This window comes from Hemiscyllium ocellatum, chromosome 5, assembly GCF_020745735.1.
Source record: "Hemiscyllium ocellatum isolate sHemOce1 chromosome 5, sHemOce1.pat.X.cur, whole genome shotgun sequence".
NCBI lineage: Eukaryota > Metazoa > Chordata > Chondrichthyes > Orectolobiformes > Hemiscylliidae > Hemiscyllium > Hemiscyllium ocellatum.
The window spans coordinates 72111242-72138278 of NC_083405.1; the positions used below are offsets into that span (position 1 = coordinate 72111242).

The 27037-nt window shown below is 38.8% G+C and overlaps 1 protein-coding gene across 1 annotated transcript in view; it reads right to left on the reverse strand.

The window, feature by feature from the left end:
* LOC132816073 (contactin-associated protein-like 2) overlaps window positions 1-27037 on the reverse strand; it is a 1374393-nt gene that overhangs the window by 285227 nt on the left and 1062129 nt on the right. The window contains exon 16 of the mRNA XM_060825502.1: window positions 5917-6087. Coding sequence (XP_060681485.1) covers window positions 5917-6087 — 171 coding nt within the window. The remainder of the gene's footprint in view (window positions 1-5916; window positions 6088-27037) is intronic.

Genomic DNA, 27037 nt, shown 5'->3' on the forward strand with positions numbered 1-27037 from the left:
ATTCTTTTAACACAATAGATTGCATATATTATACAAATCAAGATATCCAGGATAATCCAGGAAGTTCAAGTGACAGCTACATTTGTTTCTAAGTGCAATAAACCAATTTGTTAGGTAACTGGTGTGCATGGACCGCGTGGGTTCATTACTCTTCATATAATTTCTGTGTGAGTGTGATTGAAGTTTAAGAGGAATATTACATGCTGTAGGTCAGTACACATTCCTTGTGAAAAACAACTGCCTGAAGTATTGATAGTAATGGTTAAACATTATTTGATAACTGTTATTAAAGGTCAATGATAATCTTGATGACAATAAGATCTCTGATCACACATTACATCAATATAAATATTTTAAATCAATGACAGACTAATAACATGATTTGCATGAGAACTATGCAGCAAACCTCAGTATGGTTTTTGTTTATAAATATATAAATTGATTATATGAATTATGTCCCTTGTATATGACATAATTGTCTTGAAAATGATTGACAGATTTATCAGTGCCTTCCTTTATTTAATCCTCACAATAAAGCTAAAAAAAGCTTTTATTTTGGCAATGCTCTTTTTATAAATACAATACATTTTCAATGCTGCTGCCTCAGGGATTTTTCCTTTCATTTATAATAGCCATCTTGTATGTCACAGCAAGTTTTCATTGTTCAGCTAAGTGGATAAACTGTCAAGAATGAATCAGTGTCATTAATGACCCATTTTTTAAAAATCTAGTGGCTAAGGGCCATTTACTTATGTTATCATTTCACAATGTAAAATGTAGGAGAAATGAGGCTCATACTCCATTTGGACTTGTATATATTTCTAATTTCTATGATAGATTTGAGAAGATTACAGTGAAGAGAATATCCTTTGTATTGCTGTGAGAATCTGTACAATTGCAATTTTCTCACTAAATGTAATTTTAGTCATTTAAAGCTAAAAGGCAAATACGCTAGTTCTGTCAGTAACAGTGACAAGCATAAACCTGAATATTGGATGCTAGCAGGTTTAAAATAATAATCAGAAAAGATGGGCAGGAATTCTTGAATTTGGGGTCGGATGCAATGCTTGGGAAGAGGTAAAACTAGAGAAAATGATAGCACATTGGGAAGCTAGTTTCAAACCATTGACTTTTGTATTAAATACAGTGCATTCAATTGCACATGAGCAACTTTCTAAGGGAGGCTGGCCATCAATTTCAATGTTAGAGGCAATATTAACATGACTTTTGCAATGCAGCTGTCTGCCTACGGGTTTTGCAGACTTCTTGAAACATGCCTGTGAGAAGAATACAAGACCATAATGGCAATTGAGGAATTGAAGATGTAACAGAATATATCACTAAGCATGAAACCTTACAGTTAGCTACTTCCTTGCCTGCATGTGAGAATGACTGTTCACAGTAAATGCTGCAATATTACTTGGATGACTTTGGGGGTTTATGCAATTGATCTCCACTTTGGAACTCTGATCTATCCTGGCAGCTCTTTTGTTTTATTTCAGTCTACAGATGAGGGCGAAGGTGACGACAGGCAGTAGTATCAGCATGGGCATCACAGGGGCAGCAAAAGCCTGCTCCTCACAGACTGCAGCTCCACTGGAGCTAGCTATGGTAGCTATGGCTATGCTAGCTAAGACCTTGTTTGGCATGTTCAACATTTTATTTCAGGAAACATTTGCGGCCTGTGACAGTCACCACTGCCCTAAAACACTTTGTCTTGAATCCTACCAGGCTCTACCTGAAACATTACAAGATCTCAAATTCAACAGCCACAAAATCCACCATCCAAGTGACTGTTTGCTATTTTGCCAATAATGTAGCCCTTTTCTGCAATTATGTCAACCAGAACAATTGGTTTTCAGCTCTCTGATTTTCCACAGGTACAGGGCAGCATTAACTGCCACAGAAAGCAATCAAGACACCTGCAAGTCACCCAGGAGTATTCATCAACTGCAACATGCAGTTGGTGTGTGACCACAAAATACTTTTTATCCAGACACTTGGGTGTCTGCCATCTTACCTTTAAGCTGCAATAGTCCAACCTCCTTGGTCACTTTACATCAAGGAACAGAGACATCATCTGGCTGCTCAGAGTCAAGAGTGACCCACTTAAAATGTGCTCAATGACAGCAGCGAGGAACTGAACCAAGGCACCCAGGAATGGTACAATTGTAGATACATGACAAAAAGATGTGCCACTGATTAAGTGATTGATGTGCTACAAGATCAAGTTTGTGTGGCTTAGGAGATTCAGGGAACTCTTCAGTATGCATCAGTCAAGGTCTTCAAAATGGCTTGATATCCTGTGCTTTTTGTATTTCATAAATGCCAATGTTTGGCCCTGCAGGAGGACCAAGACACAGATCACAGAACCTTGTCTGACAAATCCGAAGAGGAAGCACCAGCAGTGGTGAATATCGCTGCCCAGAGTGCTTCAGATGTCTTTGCTATTTTGAGTCTTACCTGGGTTTCCTCAGTCACGTGGAAAAGTCAGACTCCACACACAATGCCCCACAAATTGCACACCTCTACTACTCTCCCACAAAAAGCAGTATGACACATAATTAAGATTCCTATAACAGATACCCATTACTTGGCACCAATTCATGTTTTACTATTCATGACAAGTTAAAAGGCCAGAAGTTAGGCAACAGCCAAAAATGTGTGACACAGGAACAAAGTAGAAAGAAACTATACACTTGTGGATCTCCAAAAAACAAGATAACAATCTAAACTTGTGCAACTGCTGATCTTTATTTTTGCTTTCCATCACACTTTTAGATGGTGCAACCTTTATTAATAGAGATAGAGACAGGTTTCTTAGGTCATTGATCTGGCTGTTGAATTGTTTTTGTTCGATTGCCTTCTTGGTGCCACAGCCTGTGAATACTTTGCAAAAGACTGTTCAACCCGCACTTACGCTACCAACAGCTGAACTGGTCACTAGGATATCAGGTTAAGTGGACAAAAGTGAGGACACCAGATGCTGGAAATCAGAGTCTATATTAGAGTGGTGCTGGAAAAGCACAGCCGGCAGGCAGCATTCGAGGATCAAAAAAAATCGATGTTTCAGGCAAAAGCCCTTCATCAGGCCCTGGCATCAGGTTAAGTGGTTTTTGTCTGGGTATTGGAGGGGATGGGGAATGTGTAAGAAGTTGAAGCATTTGGAGCTGAGTCCTTTTTTTTAACATCATTCCATTCATGGCCGATCCTCATTTCCCCACTAGCAGTGAGTTGAAGCATGCATTTCTGTGGATCAGTGGAGCAATAAACAATTAGAATAGTCTTCATCTTAGTTAAGATAGAGGTCATAGCAGACAGATGATTGTTGAGTGTTTGAATGCTCTTATTTGTTTGCCATGTCTGCTGCTGTATGCTGAGTGCCACTCTTTCCATGGACAAAGATGATATTATAAAAATCTACAACTTCATGACATTAATACTTGAGAAGGATTCCCTGAATCTCTTTGCAATCAGGTACAATGTGGCTGGGATTCCTGCTGGTAAATTGTACATTCTGTGCTGATCTACCGAAGTATCATGTCTGTCGATGGAACACAAAACACAGCATCTGCGCTCAGCTGAGCAGAACGTGGAGAGTGTTGCTGTCTCTGACTCCATTGCTCTGCTTGTCACCACCATCTGCTCTTGCTCACTTGTGATGTTGAGTCTGCAGGTGCATTCAAAGCTATCTGCCTTAAGAGCTCCACAGAAGGAGTTGGTGCATAGTTTGCATGAATCGTATGATGGGGCAGCCTTTCAGAATACCTCTACTGAGTGGCTTGAAGGCCCTCTGGGAGATTAAAGATATAAATTGGAACTATCAAGAATGCTTTGAGTACTCATGTTCTATTCACTCATGACATCATGTCATCAAGAAGGAGTGTTATGTGTCACGGTACTGTCTTATATTTTGTCTGTCACCACATAGCCTGAGAGGGTGTCACCACATCATCTCTGTCAGCCAGGCATAGTGAGACTCTGCTGACACCCAGTCCCACCTCTGAACTTATCCCTCCTGCCTTACTTAGGCATTGCACCACTTTTGGCATTGAATCCGTGAGCATGGCACCACAACACTGTTGCTGGCTTTATGGATAACCTCCAGCCACAACTCATTCGTTTTGCTGGCAGGCTTCTTCCACCCATTAGCTGACAGCATCACACCGAAGGAGGTGCCACTGAAACAATGCGCAGTCTTTGAACACACACATTTCCTTCTGTTTTGCTCCCAACTCCAAAATCCAGCAAATTTCATGTTTGGAACATCCCTTTAAATTACACAGTAATACAAGTTGTCATCATGCCTATTCAAGAGAATCAGAGAGGAACTACAGAAATGCAATGACTGGGACAAAATGCCACTGACAGATACACTATAGGATCCATACTCCATTACCCAAATCCTAGTTCCTGTGAAAATAAAGTGTTGCCTAATAAATGGCATTACTAATATATCACTTTTCCATTAACTTTACACTTTCTAACCTTGGTATACTGTGTATTTACTATTTGTAAGCAGAAATGTTTCCTAGTAAAGAATCTTTCATGAAGAAGAAATAAAATGGACAAATTGTTATTTGATTAATGGTATTCTGCCAACACTTTGATAAAGGGAAATCCTATGAGAATGAAATTCCATTCTGAGGATTCTGATGCCTCATCTTGCTGATGACCGACCAGCAATGTGTAAAAACAATTAGCTTTTCTAAACTTACAGATGTTTACAAAACATCATTTATGAACAATCTTCAATCTTTGCCAACTGTTCATTTGATCTGGGCAAACAGGGATGGATGGGACAGAGTTCTGTTGTTTGTTGGAATTTATCATAAGGCTCATCCTACAAGGGTTTACAACCTGACTGAAGGTGAAAAGTCCTCTTGGTCACACAACTTAAACATGAATCCTGAACTTTTCACAATTAAGAGTTTGAGATGTAATGCTATATTGTGTGCTTGAGATAGTTTTGGTCTGAGAATACCATGGAACAGAGTTCTAGGTATATTTCTTTAAAGTATCATTGCAGCAACCTGAAATATTTCAAATTAAATTGGAAAGGTCCTCACAGCTCCAGGGACCGGGGTTTGATTCAAGCCTTGGGCGTTTATCTGTGTGGAGTTTGCACATTGTCCACATGTCTGTGTGAATTTCCTCCAGATGCTCCAGTTTCCTCCCACAGTCCAAAATGTGCAGATTAGGTAGATTGGCCAAGCTAAATTGTTCATGGTATCCAGGGGTGTGCAGGCATGTGGCCTATCAATGGGAAATGTAGGATTACTGGAATTGTGTAGTGGGGTGGGATAAGATAGGGGGTTGGATCTGGGTGGGATGCTCTTCAGAGGTTTTGTGTGAACTCGATGGGCTGAATGGCCTGCTTCCATACTGTAGGGATTCTATGATCTACATGCTGCAAAATTCTTGGTATATGTTTTAAAATATTGGTGGACCATTCCATATGTTCTGCAGTAACACTAAAATATTTAAAATTATGTTTTAAATTGGAAAGCTGTATTTTTGCTGTAGCTAGAGTTTTAGCAGAGTGGTGGCAGATTACCTCCTCAAGGTGGTGTCAGCGCTCTGGCCAAACCAGCTGCAGTATTACATTGATGTCTGCACTGTACACTTACACAATAGTCCTTCAGAGTGAAACATGATAATTGGTTCCCAGGATTTTAGTACAACTTCAGGATTTTAGTACAACCACATCAATGTGTTATGGACATAATTTATACGGACATCCTTTAGATTAAACTTTTGTTTGTACTTGTTATAGGTACCTTTATGTGGTTAATTTTAATACTATTTATATTTATTCTTATAGTAACAGAAATATTAATGATGCTTACCAATTAATTATATCTAACTATTGTCTACATAGTCAAAAGAGATCTGCATTTTTGCAGAACAACTTACATTTCAGTTCAAGCCTGATAAAGTCTGTGTTGCCCAAGTTTTCGAGAAATACTCCATAAAGAACTGAGGTCTTGAAGTAAAATGAGATGTCGGCACTGGTCTCTCCATGGAAAGTTGAGAAGTGCAGATAGGATGAAGGTGTATTGAATGAGGCAGCATTCCAATAGTTTCCTAATAGAGATGGAGAGAGAGGGAGAAATGACAGTAACTGATTCGACAAGTTGCCTTGAATAATAAGTGATGCAGTGATGGAACAGCTGGCACACTGATAAAACGTCAAAGCTTTCCAAAATCTCATCAGTTATGATACAAAGGGAACATTACTTGCACAGGAGAAATTAACCTTATGCTTAGTAATTCATCCTGTCACTTTTATAGCAACACATGCACAGGCATACAATGCTTAGTGGGGATAGCTGTCACTTACAATAAACACACAGTGGTTACTTTCTATACATTGTAGATCTAGTTAGTCACTGGAGACTGGAAAGTTTCAAGATTTAAACTATTTGGCTGTGGTTCACTCTCAGAAACAAGTTACTTGATTTAAGCACTGACTTATGACAAGATCTGTTGCTATCATCATATTTGTACAACACGGTTTGTGTGCGGTAAGAAAACAAGTATAAAGGTTGAAAGTGAGTTATTTGCATGGAGCAGCCAGAAAATCATACTTATTCAGAGAGATCTTACATCAGATTTGGAATAAACATGGAGACTGATAGTGCACAACTCAATTAAATAGTCCATTCCTTCTATGTCTTTAGCCAAAAAGCTTCAACTTAGAATAAAAGTATTTTTAATCACCCTGTTTGGATAGGTTTTGACACACCATTGGTGCCCTTGGAGCTTGAGAAGATCTTCTAGCTACAGGTTATGGCATTACCACTGTGCCAGAAGAAGCAATAACTTCAATTTAAATGTTACAGTTGTGATTCTGAAAGATGACTTTACGGCTATTAATTTGGGGATGTTGATACAAGAATTAAATACAGAATTTTTAAAAGATCTGTCTTCTGGTATTGTGTCGAAATGATTAGACTTCCATTGTGAGCCAAGACAGTAATGTTACTTGACAATGGACAATAGCAAAGTATGCACACAAATGCACATTCTCCATCTGAAGTTATCAAAGAATATTAAATAACAACTGCAAACCGAGCTGAGGTCAGCTACATAGCACATAATTCTGGCCTGTTTGGCATAATGCATCAAAGAATGCATTAACAAACTATAGAATCATTAACAAACATTGTCATTTAACATTATGTCTACTTAAACAAAACAAAGACAAATGTTATGAAAGATCATCTAAGAATGTGAACCTGTACTGGTAGACCAACATTGGCTACCTTGACTGGTTTTCCATTGAACTTGTCCACTTTCATTCAGTGTCTGAGATTGGGTTTCATACAGCCAATACAACTCAAAGTAAACTTCCTGGATTTGGAAAGATCAACAACAGATCAAGACATAATTTTATTGCTTTTGCCCAAGCAAATCTGACAAGCTTACTTTGGTTTAGGCTAATGGTTGGAGAACATAAGGACTGCAGATGCTGGAAATCAGAGTCGAGAGTGTGGTGCTGGAAAAGCACAGCAGGTAAGGCAGCATCTGAAGAGCAGAAGAATTGACGTTTTGGGCATAAACCCTTCATCAGGAATGAGAGGCAAACATTTGCTACTGGTTGCATGATATAATGATGCCGTGAGTTTGTGATCCTGACACAAGCAAAACCAATATCGAAATTAGCTATATCAACTCATGTTGCTAGTTTTGCCCCACCAGAGAATTGTGATGGATTGGAAAGGACATGAGAACTATCGTCTTATCAATTCTTTGAAGTAATCTCTCTGTGTTAAATATGCAGAATTCACAATTATACATTTGCAGAGAAAAAGCAATTCTATTTGGCTTTTTTGAGTCTTTTTTTTAAAATAGCTAACCCGTTCAAACATGTTATGACACACCTCTGCAGCTGTAAAGACCTGAATCAAGACCTCCTAACCCAGAGGTGGTCACTACCACTTCACCACAAAAATTTGCGACTGATTTTAAATCTTGTACCAATTTTCAACCAACTTTAAGTTACTTTGAAAAGTAAGTTAAACAAACAAAACTCAACTTTGGTTTAAAGTTGCAACAAATAATTGAAAAAGTCTAATTAAACTGATGTCAACAGAAAATGTTCAGTAGGGCTCTTAGAGAAGCACAGTTTGATGCTGAAAACATGATAGATAAAGTTGAAACAGATTAACTCATCAGCTAACAAAGGTGGAGGCTATTAATATAATGAAGGCTATTATGAATTTGGAAAGGAAATTATTAGTAATCAAACTGACATCAACATAACATTTCAGAAGATCTTTAAAAGCTTGCATTAATTAAAACTGTAATCACGTCAAATCAAAAGTATGTAGACTTAACAAAAGATCACTTTTCGAAACTCTAAACAGAATGGGCCAAATATCACAGCCAACAAATAGGTAGCTGATTGTTCAGCTGATTAAAAAGTACTGGGTCATTGAGTTATTAGAAACCCAACTTATTAGTGAGTGGTGCAATGCTTACTCCACACTTGGTTGACCCAGCACAGCCAACATAGACGGGCTTATCTAGTACAGCAGGGAGGATGTACATCCGTATTCTCAACACTCCACAAAATTCAAAAAGATTGCAGAAATTACTTAAATTAAGCTTGAAGGTTTGAATCACTTACACTTTTGACCCTAACTTCCCAATAGCTAATTTCTCGATGGAGACATAATCTATCACCATATTCAAAACAATGATAGCATCAAACTGAGTAACCAGCAAGTGGTGAATTATTTTGTTTCCCCAAGTCTATTGTACCCGTAATGCGTCATGCATTATGTATCAATTAAAGATTGATGTGAACTCACATATTGGCTTATGGATGTAGGTTTTCTCGCTGAGCTGGAAGGTTCATTTTTCGATGTTTCGTTGCCATACTAGGTAACATCTTCAGTGAGCCTCCGGAAGAAGTATGGTGACAAACGTCTGAAAATGAACCTTTCAGCTCAGCAAGTAAACCTACAGCCAGAACCTCAACCTGAGCTACAAATTTTCTCAAAACTCGCTAATAATGGCTTATTTCATGACCAGCACCAGATTATCAGATCCATAACTCCAAACAAAATTAATATTATCAAGCTCCTAGTTTTTAATTATCATGGAATAAACTGGCTATGATTTAGAATTTTAAAATGTTTTCTCCCGACCTCTTAACTGTACTGAATTTTCCAGGTTATGCCTTATATTTCTCACAAATTTTGGTTCTGTTTGATACATACACGTTCCATGATTTTTTTTGTTTGTTCACAAGAAGCAGATGTCACTGGCTAGGCCAACATTTATTGCCTATCCCTAAATGTCCAGAGGGCAATAAATAATCAACACTTTGCTGTGGGTCAGGAGTCACATGTAGGCCAGACCAGGTAAGAATGGCAGTTTCCTTCCCAAAGGAACATTAATGAACCACACAGGTTTTTCTGACAATTGACAATGGTTTCATTGTCATCATTAGACTCAATTTCAGATTTTTACTTAATTTAATTTCCATCATCTGCATGGTAGGATTTAAACTTGTGTCCTTGTGTTATGGACTAAGCAAGACCACTCAAAACTTTCTTAAGCAGGCAGCTCAGACCATAGCTTTGCAATTTGTTTCAGTAAGTGTACAGTGAAAATTACCTGGAGTAAGTGGACTACTAGATCTTAAAACAGAGAAAAATTCATTCACAAAGAACACAATGAAGCACAGAGAACAGAATAAACACCCCTATAGAACTCAACTGATCCAACTAGACTTAATTATGCTGTTCTGAATATACACAACAGTCCCAATAAGCAAGCTCCCTTTAAAAACCAATATAAATGAACACATGCTTACAGGTTGAAGTTGAAGGAGGGAGAGAGAGAGAGAGAGAGAGAGAGAGTTTCCACACAGCTCCCTGTTGAACCTCACCAGTTTAGGCCTGAACTAAAACGGCTCAGCTCAGTAGCTAGAGAGCTGACCACACTCCGCTTTCTTTATACAGGTCACTTCTAAAACATGACCACTTTGGCCTGAAGTCTCATCTGTTCACATATAAACAAAAGGCTTCTCAAAATCCTTTTCATCTCTGTACCAAATCAGACAGATTGGAGTCCAGACTGGTTTATTACCCTCTGAAAAAAATCAAGGACAGAGTCTCCTTGAGCCAAGGAACAGCTTTTAGAAAAAAAAGGGACTAGTTTTGTGACACCTGGAACATTGCTTGTGCCTCTGCATTAACAGTCCAGCAATAGTACCACAAGACGGTTGCCTCCCCCAAAGGTAGGTAAGTGATCTGCCTCATGTCTCTGTGAGGGCTGTTTTTGAAGTATATATTGTGAGGTAAATGCAAAGGAACTTCTGGTTTTTCTTGAATCTCTAAATAATACCATTGTCTCCATTCCAAACAATTATAGGTTCTGTAACTACAAAAGTGACTCTTTGATACTTTGATTAAATGGAGCAGGGTTATCAGAACTGTTTGACAAACTCTGGCCAGAATATTATGACGACGGTACTATAAGTACATTATAATGAAATTTATGTTCTAAAGTTGAGGAAAATGTTTTTCTTTCACTTTCAAATCTGTGAAAGTAAGTTGTTTTTTTTATTCAAAGACAGAAACTCAATTGTTTCAGCATTTGGGTCAAAAAAGTATTTTGCAAGGAAATATGTCATTTGAACTAAATGCCCAAACACACCACCTGGCGATAAAATTGCTGAAATGTTTGCTAATTATGCTCAGAGACAGATAAGTGGAGAGTAGATAGTAGGTCCAGTTCAGAGATTGAAGATCCATACCAGTGGAGGGTCAGTTTAATTTTGGCAGTCTCCAGACCATCAGAGCTGGAAAGAAGTCTCTAGTTGTTGTAGCACTCCAAGTAGGCAGGGCTGGTAAAAGTTGAGTAGAAGAATGACAATGAGTTGGCCTGTGTCTTTACATCTTGGGGAGAGACCGTGATGGAGAGAGTAGTAAGTGATGAATGTGTAGAAACTTGCTGACAGGAGATATGTGCAACATTGTAACAAATTAGAGTTAAAGTGTGAAGATGTAGGTGATACTTCACTGGGGTTGAGTGTCTGTAAAGAATATTGCTAGGTCAAAGGGTTACATTTTTCTTTTTTTTAAATGTTTGGATCTTTGCAAATTATATCTGTTGTTTTTATTTTCACTTATATAATAACCCTACATTCTTCTGATGAAAGTACATGAGCAATCTTGTGTGAACATGTTCAGTGATTGATTGGCATGGTAATTAAGATAAAACCTATTGTCTATCAAGTCAGATTTCACTCTGGAATCTGAGTTTCCAATATTGCCATCAACTGGAATCATAACAACTCCTAGTGATAAATTTGGTAATGAGGGCATTTGAATGGAAAGGTGATGAATGGTGGAGCAATCACCTTCCTGTCTCCATCCCAATAAAGTCCATGCTTCAAGATATGTTGATGACATCCATGTCCCATTGCCAATTGAGGCCCTAAAGTAGACACAATTTAAATAATTTACTACTCAAAGGCTTCACCCTGCAGTCACTAGTATTACCCTAGAGGCAGGTAGAGGTGAGAAGTAACCATATGGTGTGAACCATGTAAATCCATGTTGGTTTGGGTGCAGCCTGCCAAGATTTGATGTCACATGATCAAAGCCACTCAGTGCCTGATTGAGGAACCCAACTTTGTAAAGGAGGGGGCTACACAGAGCCCACTCCTCCTTTTACATAGAAACAGGAGAAGGCCATTTAGTCTCTCAAGCTAATTCCATTATCAATGAGACCATGGCAGATCTGTTGCCTAACTCAATGTATCTGCCTTTGGCCCATATCTCTTAATACCTTTCCTTTACAAAACCAGAGGACATAGTCTCAGAATAAAGGCTCACACATTTAAGAAACAGATGAGAAATTTCTTCTCTCAGAGGGAAGAGGGTCTGTGGAATCATTTATTGTCAGGTGCTCCAGAAGCTGTGTCATTCAGTATATTTAAGGTTGAGCTGGACAGATTTTTAATCAGTAAAGGAATCAATGGTTATGGGGATAAAGCAGGCAAATGGAGTTGAGGATTATTAGACCTAGCATAATCTCATTGAAAGGCAGAGCAGATTCGATGGGCTGAATCTGCTCCTGTATCATACAGTCTTCTGGAAAAGTGCTGTCTGTAGTGCTTCTGTAAGATGTCTGAAAAAAAAGGATTATCTTGTTATTCTTATCAGTGGTGGTGCATTCTTTTTGCAAACAACAAATGTGACATTGAAAATGACAGTGCCTCCATGCTGTTTAGACAACAATTAATGTTCACAGCAAAATCACTGCAAATTTACAGCTCATCAATATGTGATGGCCAGGAAAGAATAAAATTAATGCATGCTACATTAATTTGATTAATGACATTCAATTTGATGCATTTCTTTGGGCCTGTACATCTTTACTGTTCCACTCTTTCACATAATATACCAGATCATTTGCAAAACAATATTTCCTGCAGATGTAACTTCTGTTATGGTTGGTCGTATCTGCTTGGCTCAAATGCAGCTGCCTGTGATCAGGAAATTGAATAGGTACAAGTCTTTGCCTATCACCTAAGTTGCTGTTGTTCATGTATGCACCATGGCAGTAAATGTCAGCTATTCCATCATAAAAGGGGCATCAATGCTTATTGTTGCACTATGTTTTGACTAAGTTAATCAGACAGGTTTAGAAACCAGAATGCAATGAAAAACAGGGCACATAAAGGACTTGGAGTGACAGATAGCATTAAACACTGTAAAACATTAGATGGGTTCACAGTAAGACAGAACAAAATAACTCCAACTTATGTTCACATCCTAGTTATTGGGAATGCCTAATGTGTGGTAAGTAAGATTTGTGAGCTTCACGTGCCATTAGACGTGGGAGAATAAAATACCTTGGTGATATCAAAGACCTGGCTCAAAAAGCATATCATTAGGCATCAAATATTCCTAGATACAAGATGTTCACAAAAGATATGGAAGGAGAAAGTACAGAAAGTAGCGGTAGTGATGAACAAGAATGTTATGCTGCTTTACAAGGAGCATATCCTAGAGGAGGCAAAGACAGATTCTATTTCGATGGAAATAAGAAAAAAATATAGATTCACCACTATACTACTGGGTATACTTTACAGACCACCCACCAGTAGAAAAAATGTAAAGTCATAAATTTAAAAGGTAATTATATACAGCATTGGTGAGAAACACCTGGAATATTGTGAAACCTAAACAGAAATTGCTGGAGTGATTCAGCAGAGTCTGTGGAGAGAAAGCAGAGTTAATGTTTCAGGTCCAATAATCTTTCTTCAGAACGCTTAGTAACTAGAGAAATGTGGTATATATACTGAAGCTAGGGATTGGGGAAGGTATAAGTGAATTGGTGAAGATGGATCCCTGAGAGTTAGGCAGATTAAGGGATGGATAATGGTATGCCAGGGAGAAAGAAAAGCTGATAATGGGGGCCATAAGTAGATGAAAATAGATTGATTATGTTGTAAGCAGCCTGTGTCAGGCCAAGGTTGTGGGGATGATAAAGAGTACTGGACTGGAGGCCATAACTTGGAGGTGAGGCCCAAACCAGGCACCATAGTGGGGAGGCAAGTCCCAGATCGGAGGCCGTACTGGGGAGATGAGTCCTGGAGGCAAGCCCTGAATTGGAGGCGGGGTCTCACGGGGAGGCAAGACCTTGTGGACTGGAGACAAGGCCTCGCAGACTGGAAACAAGGCCTTGAGTTTTGATCTCAAGCCCACTGTAGTCTGGAGACAAGGTGCTAGCACAGATTGGGGTGAAAGGACTGCAAATCAAGTACTTTCTTTTCCTTTTTATTGTTATGCTGGACTTTTATTTCCTAATCTTTCAATTTTATGCCAAGTATTTTAGCTTCTGTGCCTGGGTATCTTGTAGCAATGATGGCGAAGTATGTGGCAACATTGCAAACTTTTCAATGCACTTATTTCAGTGCGCATGACAATAAAACTAATTCAATTCAAGGACATAGAGGAAAATGTTCATGTTTTAAAATTATTGAACTTGATAGTGAGTCCTGAAGGCTGCAGGATCCCCAAGTGGAAAATCAGATGCTGTTCTACCAGTATGCACTGAGTCTCGTTGGAGCATTGCAACAGTTAGCTAGGGAACACAATGGCTTTTTGAAGTGACAGCAACTGAAAGCTCAGGGTCATTACTGATGACAGAACCTAAGTGGAAAATTGGATGCAGTTTTTGGCTTCTTACCTGAGGAAGAATGTTCTTGCTATAAAGGGAGTGCAGTGAAGATTTATCAAGTTGATTCCTGGGATGATGGACTGACATATGAGGAGAGATTGAGTTGGTTAGGATTGTATCCACTAGAGTTTAGAAGAATGGGGGGAGGAGGGATCTCATAGAAATCCAGAAAACTCTAGCAGGCCCAGACAAGATGAATGAAGGAAAGGTGTTCTTGATGTTGTGGGAGTCCAGAACCATGAGTCAAAGTTTAAGGATAGGGGATAAAACCTTTAGAACTGAGATGAGGAGACATTTTATCTCGGGGTTGGTAAGCCTGTTGAACTCATTAAAATAGAAACTGTACGAGGCCAAAATATGATGTATTTTCAAGAAGGAGGTAGCTATTACTTCTGCGATGAAAGGGATCAAGGGATACGGAGGGAGGCCAGAGTTACATTACTGACTTCAATGATCAGCTATGATCATAATGAATAATATTGTGGAAGGGAACGGTCAGAGGAAGGAGTTGGAACAAATGTTAGTTAATTATTCTCTGTTATACCTTAAGAAATAAAGTTGTTAAATTTTACTTTAAATAGTTCTTAGTCTCTCAAATTTTCACAGATTACTGCATGGGATAAATCTTTTTTTTTTGAGTTGCTGGTTTAAATTAAGCAGGAGGGTTTACGTGTGGTAACAGTTTGGGGACTTGCATCTGTGATTTGAACAGGTTTAGACAGATTGGAATAGATCAGAGCTACAAAAAAATCCCAGCAGATTTAAACACTTGCAGGTTAGTGTCCTAAGTAAAACATAGGTGAGACAACTTGGTTAATTTTGGTGATTGTGGTTGATTAAATTAAAAGTGAGAGAAATGGCTCTTAAAATTGCAAAAGAAGTTCTGGGATTTGATAATGATTCCTAAATTTGCCAAGCAAGTTTAGAAGGAAATAAAAAGGCCATACTTATAGAATTAGCAAATAAATTAGATTTGGGTTTATGAAGGACAAAAGTAAAGTTGAAATTGTAAGGGAATTAGACGAGTGCAGTCAAGGTAGTGTAATGGGAAATTAACAAATTTAAACATTTATTGTGAAATCTGAAATGCTTTTCTAAATTTAATACTGTGCTGAACTTTGCAAACACTTTGCAGTCGAGGAGACAGCTCGTCTTTGCCTGAACTTTATAAACATTCAAGCTAAAGGAAAACATAAGAATAGTATGTCCACAACAAGGGAATGAAAAAAAGTAACACCTCAAGTCTTCCCAGTTTTTGTCCTTGAGAGTGTGATAAGAATGGTATAAGAAGAGTATCTGAGTTATGCTCAAGTGCCCTCACACAAGACATTTTTGTCAAGTGTATTGATCCCTTTGCATGCAGAAGTTTAAAAAAAGTTCTTTTTCTTTGCTCTTGCTAATAGTTGAGTGGAGTCAATTTAATTTCCACGACAGTAGAAAAACTTAAATTTCAATTGAGGAAACTGGACTTACAAGATAAACAAAGAGAGAGAGAGGAAGGGGAGAGGGAGCGAGGAAGAGAGGGAGAAGAAAGAGAAAGACAGAGAAAAGAGAGGGAGAGAGAAAGAGAAAGAGTGAGAGAAGAGATGGAGAGAGAGAAAAAAGAGAGAAAGGAGGTTCTTAGCTGAGCAAAGAGAGAGAGAAGAAAGGTAGAAAGAAAGAGAGGAGAAAAGAGAGAGATAGTTCTTAGATGAGCAAAAATTTGAACTTGATAAGTTACGACTTGGCAAACTCAAGTTAACAGGATGGAGATTAAAAGAGACAATAGTGAAATAGTGTCAAAACTCTGCTATATTTTGATGAGAAAAGTGCTGAAGCCTTCTTTATTTAATTTGAAAAATTGGCTAGGCCGGCGGAATGATCCGAGGATTTATGGGTATTACTAGCTCAGACTAAACTGGTTGGCAGAGCTAGTGAGGTATTTGCCACATTGTCAGTTGCGGTGTCAAGGAATAAGAAGAGGTTAAACAGGCTACTTTAAGTGCTTATGAATTGGTACCAATACAGACAGCGATTCAGAAGCATAAAGAAGGAAACAGGTCAGACTTATGTTGAGTTCAAAAGAATTAAACATAGTCATTTTGAATGATGGATGCGTGCTTTGAAAATAGATAGGACCTTTGAGGATTTAAGAGAGATTATTCTGCTGGAGGAGTTTAAAAACTCACTTCCAGAAATGTTAAGAATTCACTTGGAGGAACAGAAAGTTCAGGATGTGAAAAGGGCAGCAGCATTAGCAGATGAGTACATTTGGTGCCTCAGACAAGTTTCTGGCCAGAATTTCATCCAGTGAGGGATAGAAGATGGGAGAAGGGAAGATCCTACACAACAAAACCAAGAGTAGAGAGCACTGGTAAGATTTTACCATAGGATAAAAAAGAAGCCCAAGAGGGTGGAAAGGAGGTGAAAGGCCTCAAGTGTTTTCACTCTAATGGAGTGGGACACAGAAAGTTACAGTGCTGGTGACTGGGCTCTGGCTAAAGGTTTTTTCACTGCCAGAAGGTGGGACACATAAAGCTGCAGTTGTTAGTTGTTAGAGGTAGGCAGTGTAGGAAAAGATGAGGTAAAAGAAGCTAAGCCAGTGCCATTAGTGAAGGTAGTAAAGGAGACCCCGAGAAGAGCCAAGTAACTGCAGGAGCGTGCACAGCCTCAGCAGGGGCTGGGTCTGGAGTTAGTGCGTGATCTGTATAAAGAATTTGCCTCTGTGGATAGAGTTTACACAAAAAGAACAGGTGGAGAAGGTCAAGAAGTTATAATTTTGAGAGATACAGGATCTAACTAATCGCTGATAGTAAGGGACAAGCAAATATGCACTCTTTCTGATCTATTACCCAAGAGTGTGGTAATTTGTGGAATAGATGGACAGAAAATTAGTGTTCCCCTATATAAGGTCGAGACTGGGGTATTCACAGTGGGAGTGATTGACAGAGTGTCAGTTCCAGAAATTCAGTTTGTTCTTAGGAATGATTTAGCAGGATCCAAGGTGGGAGTGACACCCCTTGTTATAGAGAAGCCCAAGGAAGATCAAGAAACTGAAGAGTTGACACAGAAATATCCTGGTATTTTCTCAGACTGTGTGGTAAGTCACAGCACAAAGTGAAAAGTAAAGAGAAAGATGAAGAGTTGGATTTGTATTCCTATCGAAAGATGAGGATGGTCTTAAACTGCCAGTTGGTTACTTTTTGAAGAAGATCAACATTCACCAGAGGAAATACTCCATGACTGAAAAAGAACTATATTGTTTGGTACTGGTCTTACAACATTTTAATGTGTATGTCATGAACAATGTATTGGAGATAGTGGTGTACATGGCTCACAATCCTCTTACATTCTGAGAATGCTTTGAAGACAAGAATATGAGACTATTTCATTGGAGTCTTATGTTTTCAATTTAAAAATCATACATGTTGCCAGTTGTAAGAATGTAATCGCAGATGCGTTATCGCAGAATTAACTAATAAAGTTTCAATGACATTTGTCTTTATTTAATGTTATATACATATATACAGTTATATGGGAAGAAGCTAAGGTGAACCTAGATTAAAGATATCTGTATATTAGCGTAATGTGTTTAAAGAAAATGAAGCTATTTTTTCATTATGGTAGTTCATTTTTTCTTAAGGGAGGAGGTGTTACGAAGATATGAATGTACTATACCTTTAAGAGAGTTAAAAACTAACAGAACTACCTGACACAGCACCAAGTGTTCTGAACAAGATATAATGTAACATTTGGTCAAAGAACTCGATTTATTTGTCAGGGGTTTTATCAGACTAGTATTGTAGAAGGGGGAAGGTAAAAGATTAATCAGAGGAAGGATTTGTAAATAGTTGTCAGTTAATTATTCTCTGGTATACATTTAGAAATAAAGTTGTTAATCTTTATTTTAAATAGTTCTTGGCCTCTCAAATTTTCATCGATTACTGCACAGGATAAATCTTTTCTGTGTTGCTGGTTTAAATTAAGCAGGTGGGTTTACCCTATGTTGTAACAGAGTTGAGCGGCCTACCCTGCTCCTGCCTTCTATGCTTCTATGTTAAATTACAGGAGCAGGAGTTATAGACAAGTGCAAAAGGAATTTTAATTAGCCCGACAAAGGCTGGAATGGCTATAAGGAAATTTCATGGTGGCCAGCGAGAGGGAGCATTGTACATGAGAAAATATAATTAGGCAGAATGGAGACAGCTGATTTCCCAAAGGTAGATTGAGAAGTAGTGATAAATTCAGTGGCATGTCAGCCTTTCTGGCATGTCCCCTAAATACATAGAAGGAAGGGCCATCTGGCCTTTCAAGTTCACCCATGACCCAGAGTGGTGAGTACATCACTGGAAACTGATATGAACATTCAAACAAAAACTGAAAAGACACAACACCTCGTTTCATTCACACAAAGTAAATGTTCGTAACCCCCCGTAACCATCGATCTGTATCAGCCATGAGATGTGCCTTTTCATTTAGCTCTCTGTTAAGATAGTGTCAACAAAATTGCACACATTAATAAAATCAAATCAATATCATGTGACATGTTTAGAAATGAATATTAATTTTGAAAAATACCTTTGCACTCTCAAATCTCGTGGAATTGATTGAGGAAGTTGTGATTATGATAAAGGTCCTCTCTGTTTAATCAGAAGTCTCCTTAATAGACTGCCTACAGCTGGTATAGAATGTTGAGTTTCACCATTGCAAAATTTCTTCATATGTCAAATCAAATTAGCTTTGCACAAATGCTTCCAATACATAAAAAATTTAATTGTAATTGACTGGGAAGACAGAAAGTGAAACAAAGCTCAGTTTCGGTCAGAGTTTCTGAAGTGTGTCAGGTAAATTTTCCATTTCATTATGTTCTGCCCCAATGAGGATGTATATTTGAGGTGTCAGGACAGAAACACTTAAAGTACAGCAACTGGACAGGAGATCATACAGCAGGATTTCCCAAAGATGGTGCTAACATCTTAACTTTTCATACCTAAGTTAATCATCCAGATTTGTGTGTATAGGGCACAATATCAACATATGCATATGTTACAAAACTTGGAAATATTGTGACCTGCGAGGACATTAAAGTTTTAAACTTTAAGATGATGCAGATAGGTTGGTGAAATGGGTAGACACATGCCAGATGAAATTTACTGCAGAGATATTTGAAGAAATACATTTGGTAGGAGTATGTTAAACAATTTAAAACAGAAAATAGTTCAAAAGTATACAGACACAAGGAGTCAAATAGGCTCCCATATGTTGCAATCATTCTGTTAATCATAAGTCCTGGTCCAGCAAAGTCCACTGGAAAACATGCACTAAGGGGAAGTTTGCTCAGTTTTCTTTTTTTTTGATCCAGAACATTAAGGTTGATTGTATCATCTGTACGACGGTTCAGAAAACCAGTGAGTCACTGGGGGAATTGCAAAGTTAATCAATTGCAGAAAAAATATAGGATGCAAAATTGAAGGAATATGCTTTTTATAAACTGTGATACTATAATGCATTGAATGCATTATTTGTCAACAGTACTATAATGATGTTTCTACAATTGTTCATAACCTTGTTAAATTGAGTAGTGTATACGTACTAATGAGTCAGATTAATTTGTGTCACTCTTGGGAAATCAAGGTACATAAACAAATTGGGGAAAAAAATCCCCTTAGTAACTTGGATTTGTATTTACATCTGGAGGTGGTTAGGACAATTATCTCCATTGTTTCATTGGTTGTCAATTATGTACACAAATCAATTTTTACACTGTCTTCAACAGCTTTTAACTCCTATTTTGTTAACTTTCCCTTCAGTCTCTCCACTCCTTAAAAAAAATTCCCAGGATCCATCTCTTACTATTATCAAGTTTTTAAACATGTTTTTAATTGAGGAGCATTAAGAAATCTGAGTTTATTTCTGAAAGGCAAATGAAATGAAGGCACGCTACTTTTTACTGCCATTCTGCCGGTCCAGCATTTTAACATAGTCATTAGACTTACAAGATAATGAATACTGAGATGGAGGAAACACTACATGAAATTCATCAGCAGTTTAGGAAGCAATAAGACAATAAGTGACGTCAGAGTGAAAGAGAAAGAAATAGCATTTAAATCAGAATTTCTAGAATGTGTTAAATAAGATTGACAAGTAAATGTTGCAGATTGCCATGAGGAATTATGATGTTGTAATAGAGACCTGACTCAAAGAAGAATGGGAATAGTAATCATGGATCCAAGGTATTCAGGAAAGGTAAGAAAGAAAGAAAAGGAGGAGAAATGACTCTGTTGATTGAAGGTACATTTCAGTGCTGGCAAAACAGAACGTCCGAGAGGAATCGAGGACAAAATCTATCTGGGCCAAAGCTAAGAAACAATAGAATTGCAATTATATTCTGCGGTGTAGTCTACTGATCACTAAGTAGTGTAAGGTTGTAGTTGAACAAAGTTGCAAGGAATTTACAGACAGGTACAAAACTTATAGAGCATTGCCAGTCCCCCTCCTCACTTAATGATAACAATGTTCTCTTGAAAATGGATGTTGCGGTGAACAAATGTTGGATGACAAAGGAAATGGAAATTAAGATAGAAGAGAAATGTGTGTATTTATGACAGCTGTTACGTAGTAAATACAAATAAAAACACGTTGAATATAGAAGTGAGGGGCAGTGAAGCAAAAAATATGAAGCAAGGAGAGCATATTAAAAAAGACTGGCACTAAAATAAAAGTTCACTTTATGCTTAAAAATAGCAAAACTTTTGTGTAAAGATAAGTTAATGATCAAATTGGTGATTTACACAAGGAAGCGGGGGCACCACTGAGGTATTAAAATCATCCTTTGTACTTTGCCACTCATGCTTTATTGAGGAAAAATCAGGAAACACAACTGAGAAATTAAATCACAGCCAAATTCCCATTTGCTAATTTTCGAAATTATCCATTTGACTTGCTTTTATTTGCGTACTTCCTTGTTTCATGCCATTTTCATCCCTCTCTTGTTTGATCTACTTCCAGTGGGTTTCAATGATCAACACACTCTGAAAATGAATTCAGTAAAATCACACAGGGAGAAGTAAAGTTCAGTCAATTCTTGTTTGTCGTGCGTTTGGAATGAAGCAAAATACAAGGAGTTTTGCCTAACTACAAAATTGTAAACTGCATGGCATAACAAATGGTGGCACAGTGGTTAGCACTGCTGCCTCACAGCACCAGAGGCCGGGGTTCAATTCCCACCTCAGGCGACTGACTGTGTGGAGTTTGCACATTCTCCCCGTGTTTGCGTGGGTTTCCTCCGGGTGTTCCGGTTTCCTTCCACAGTCCAAAAAGAATGTGCAGGTTAGGTGAACTGACCTGGCTAAATTGCCCGTAGTGTTAGATGTAGGGGAATGGGTCTGGGTGGGTTGCGCTTAGGTGGGTTGGTGTGGACTCGTTGGGCCGAAGGGCCTGTTTCTTCACCGTAAGTAATCTAAACTTAAAAAAAAAACAAGGAGCAAGCAGATTCCTATTGAGCCATGTGACAGAAAGGTAAAATTAGAACCTCTACAATCACTATTCATAGATCCAGATGACAAGATGCATTTAAAAAGTGCAAGCTGCCACACCATCTTGTATTCCCTGAGTGACGCCACCATCACCACATGACATAACTATTCCAGATGCATGAGTAATAGCAACAAGAGGTTGGGATGGCACCAAGCTTATGACAGGTTGAACATGGGAGGTCGGTCTTGGAGTAGGCAGGGCAGAGCTGAGGTGGAAATGTGCTAATACCCTGGTTTAGGTTCAGACAGTTATTGGGGGAGGGTTGAAAATGAGGATGGTAGGATGTATTTTTCACATGAACTGAAGGCAGTGGTTTTGTTTTCCCAATATTTATTTTCAGGAAATTTCTGCCTACCCAGTTATGAAATTCAGACTAGCCAAAAGGACAATTTTGAAGCAGTGGAGAGGTTGAGAGAAATCGTGACAAGGTAGAGCTAAATTTAGATTTTCTCCTCATAAGGTCATACAGTCACACAGCACAGAAACAGACCCTTTGGTCCAACTCGTCCATGTCGACTTGATTTCCCAAACTGTGTTTGGCCCATATCTTTCTATACTTTTCCAATTCATGTAACGGTCAAAATATCTTTTAAATGTTGTAAATATACTGCATCTTATCACTTCCTCTGACAGTTCATTCTACATATGAACCACTATTTGTGTGAAAAGTGGCCTCTCAGTTTCCTTTTAAACTTTAAAATTATGCACTCTAGTTTTGAATCCCCTACCAGAAAAGGGTACAAAGCCTTCCCAGGCCTCTTTTCAGGTGCAAACAAAAATGTTCAGCTTTGTGTTGTTGGCCATGTACTATTTCCAGAACCAAAAATAGAAGTGGACCTCAGCTCTGCGTATGCTGTGGCCCTTGTCTCCAGCAAACAATCTACAAGCCATCTCCAGATTAATTCACTGTTGCTGGGTTAAAATTCTGGAACTACATTCCTAAAAGTATTGTGGATGTATCTTCTTCCCAAGGACTGTAGCAGTTCAAGAAGGGAACTCACTAACACCTTCACAGGTGGCAACCAGGAATGGGTAATTAATATGGCCAAGTCAGGAATGCCTACATTGCATGAATAAATAATAAGAAAAGCTGTCATTCATAACTAAGTGTATCACTTGCTGTTTACTTCTTTTTGCCTATGAGTTTTAGGGACACGATGCAATTGAGGATGACAGTCTGGCCCCAAAGGTGCCAGTCCTAATCCGAGAGCTGACAGCTCAGCAGATTCAATAGTGCTACCATTTGCAGTGGCCATTGTTGGGACTGCATCATCAGAGAGAGGGTGCCTGTGCTTAGAAGATGTGTAAGTATTGTTGGGTAGCTGGGGCGAGGCATTTAAACATCAGTTGTGGAAAAGTGGCCCCCACAGCTCATTGGGAAACTTGGGTTTACCTTATAGGCAGGGCAGAGCTGAATAATATTATAGTCTTTTCATTATGGAGTATTCGTCACTGGGGCAAGAAATGTTCCTTAATATGCTACTTAAATAGTTTAATTACTGCTGAGATGTCCATCTATTACCAGGAACAGTCTGGGCTCCCCTCCTAATATCTTTCCATCTTATCCATCTCCTCGACTTCCAATGGGCTATGAAAATTCAGCCCAAAGTTTCTGCCTTTCAGATGAAATACAAATATTTGCCATAAGCACAACAGAAATATGTAAAATCATGCGATTCCTGCAGAATCCCTGGTTTTCACTAAAAGCCGATATTTCAGTCTGGTGCTTTGACTCATCACTGCAAGGACATCTTGGGACTCTTGGCATGAGCATTATTTTTAAAGTCCAATTGGTCTTTCACCATTTGCATAATGGGACCGGAACCAAAAATAAAATGCTTCTGAGGTCATAAAGATTGCATGGCTAACACATCCTTGTCAATACAAGTGCACATTAACAAATGTATTGCTATTAAAGAACAAAGCCAATAAGATTACCTGTCCTTAGCCTCATCCATCTTGGAACACTCTCTCAGGTAATTCTAATTTTCCCCTAGTGACCAGTTTGATCTACAGTTGAGCCATGTTCATCGTTGTGCTGCATACTCCTCTGTTGAAGTTAAGATGGTTGTAACCATTTATGGCCACCCATCTCACTACAACTCATGCCCTCCAATGAACAACAGTCTCCCTCCTTAATATGTTGTGTTTCCCTCCTTCACAATTACGATCCTCTCTGCATCCCAGCATGTTGCCTCAAACCTGCAATTCCCTAACACCAGTGGTCTCTAATTACCCTCTTTCACTTTCATGGAGCTGATGCCTAGATCTGACTGTGGTCTTTGCCCTGACTGACCTGGACAGATAGCTCCAGTTGTTAGTCGAGTGTGTGGTGGGTTCACCACACCACTATCCACTCCACCCTCCTCTCCAACCTATCACCTTCAGCCCCACCTTCATCTATCTATTGCATTCTCAGCTCCCTTCCCCGCAGCCCCACTTCCCTCCCATTTATCTCTCAGCCCCCTTGGCCCACAAGCCTCATTCCTGATGAAGAGCTTATGCTCGAATCGCCGATTCTCCTGCTCCTCAGATACTGCCTGACTGCCTGTGCTTTTCTGGCACCACATTCTTGACTCTGATCTCCAGCATCTGCAGTCCTCACTTTCTCCCAGCTCCAGCTGATAATTGATGAGACCCCTGACTGATACATGCACAGCCCAACTAACCCACTGTGGAAACTCAAACAGGTTGCACTGGATCTGCAGGATTCAGTCCAGGTACATAAATTTCCCCTTTTGATAGTGTACTCTAAAATTCTAAATTACATTTTTACTTAATTAGATGAGCACTGATTCAAAATATGGTATTTAATAAAACTTAATTAGATTGTGAATTAACAAATTACATTCTTATTAATATGAGGGTTTTGTATGGTCTATTTTAGTGAGTTACTTGAAAGTTAATTGGTTTTATTATGGCAATGGAATTAAATTAACAACAGTGATAAACTGATGTTCAGAATGTCATGGAATACAATCATTGCTGACAATCTGTAAATATGTGAATAAGTCGAGTATTTGTGAAAATGCACTCAAGGATAGACACCGCAATAGTAGATATTGAGAATTCTGATTCGTTTATGTCTCTTGAAATTATTAAAATGACAGGAGGTGATAAATCTTCAATTAGGACTAATAATTTCTATGATGAGTGCTCACCATCAACTCTACTCAGATATCAAAGCTGAAATTCACAGAGGCCAGTAGTAGAGCAAGAGAATGGTATTTACATAATTACTTGCCATTTTGATGAATTGAAGCCTTTCTTTCTGCAGGCTTTTGAAATTAAATTTTCAGTCAGTAAGGACTGTAATTTTAAATTTGTCTCAGAATGGAACAGTACAAGGATCAGATATTGATATTATCAAGTCCCATTATTGGACAAGGGGACCATATCTACTGCACTCATTTCATAGAATGGAGCTGTTTGTCTTCTCATGTTTGTGTTGGACTTCTGAAATAGCAATTCACCTGACCTTGGCATTGGCATCACTACCCTGCCTTTTCCAGTTTTGTATCTGACATTTATCCCTTCCTCATTTCTGACATCCATTAGACCAAAACTTGTGGAGAAGCCCTCTGCAGTGTGGCTGACAAGGAAGGTCTCTGACTGTCACAACTTGTCTTAATGCATAGATAGAATTAACAGGCTGATAATAACCTGCACAGCCATTTTAAAAATGCACTTTCCATGGCTAATTGGGTGTGATTCAAAACTGGAATTTCTGGCCCAGGGGGATGAGTGCTGTGCCACAAAACTGCCATAATTTTCCCAGAGTCTTGCAAATGCTTTCCTTTACAGGTAATGACACAGTTCACTTCTGCAAGACTCAACTCACATTGAACCCCACTCCTAGATAATTCATTTCAGTCTCTTCATATCTGTTTTAAGCGCTCTCTCAATCTGTCTTGCCACCTTCACTGATTTACATATGTACACTTCCAGGTCCTCTGTTCCTGCATCCCTTTTAGAAATATACTTTTTTTAATTGTCTCTCCATGTTCTTCCGAGCAAAATGAAACCCATTTTGTAATTTCATTTGTCTACCCATTCTACTGATCTGCCTATCTCCTTCTGATATTCTATGCTCTCCCCCTCATGTTTCACAAAACTTCCAAATTTCATTTCATCAACAATTTTGAAATTCTGCCCATATATACATCAAGAAGAGCAGGGTAATAAAACTGATTTCTGGGAAACTCCTATTTAAAATTTTCTCTAATTTGTAAAACATTTATCACTACTTTTTGTATTCAGGTTGTATCCCTTTTATTCCATGAGCTATAACTCAAGTTTGTTGGGTCACATCTTATTGCATGCTTTGGAGGTCACTTACAGAGGAACTTCAATTATACAAAGGACACAGATGGGGAGTATGTCATTCAGTTAACTAAATTCTGGATAATCGAACACCAGATAATATAATTTAGCCAAGCATCGGGACTTTACGACCTTACCGGATAATCTGATTGTTGGACAATTGAATGCCGGATAATTGCAGTTCCTCTGTATAGATTAGATTACTTACAGTGTGGAAACAGGTCCTTCGGCCCAACAAGTCCACACCAACCCGCTGAAGCATAACCCACCCATACCCCTACATTTACCCCTTACTGAACACTACGGGTAATTTAGCATGGCCAATTCACCTGACCCACACATCTTTGTGACTGTGGGAGGAAACCGGAGCACCCAGAGGAAACCCACGCAGACACAGGGAGAACATGCAAACTCCACACAGTCAGTCGCCTGAGGCGGGAATTGAACCCGGGTCTCTGGTGCTGTGAGGCAGCAGTGCTAACCACTGTGCCACCATGCCGCCCACAGTATATTCATCAACCTTCTCTATTACCTCAATAAAAAGCTCAAGTTATGTACAATTTGACACAGATAAACAAGACTTGTATCCAAAGAATCCATGCTGGCTTTCCTTAACTAGTCCACATTTGCCCAAGCGACTCTTAATTTTGTCCACAATTGACATTTCTAAAGGCTTCCTCAGTACTGATGTAGTTGTCACGTTCTGGAAAATTGGAAAACCAAATTGTGAAGAAGGCATTTTCAGGGCCTCAAACACTATCTGCCTGGTTGTCTTAGATTGCTTGGTAAAACCATAAAGTCATAAGACAAAGGAGTGCAATTAGGTAACTCAGCCCACTACATATGCTTTGCCATTCGATCATGGTTGATATGCTTGTCAACCTCATCCTCCTGCTGTCTCCCCATAACCCTCTATTCCCTTACTAATCAAGAACCCATCTATCTTTGTTTTAAAGACACTCAATGACTTGGCCTCCATAGCCTTTGT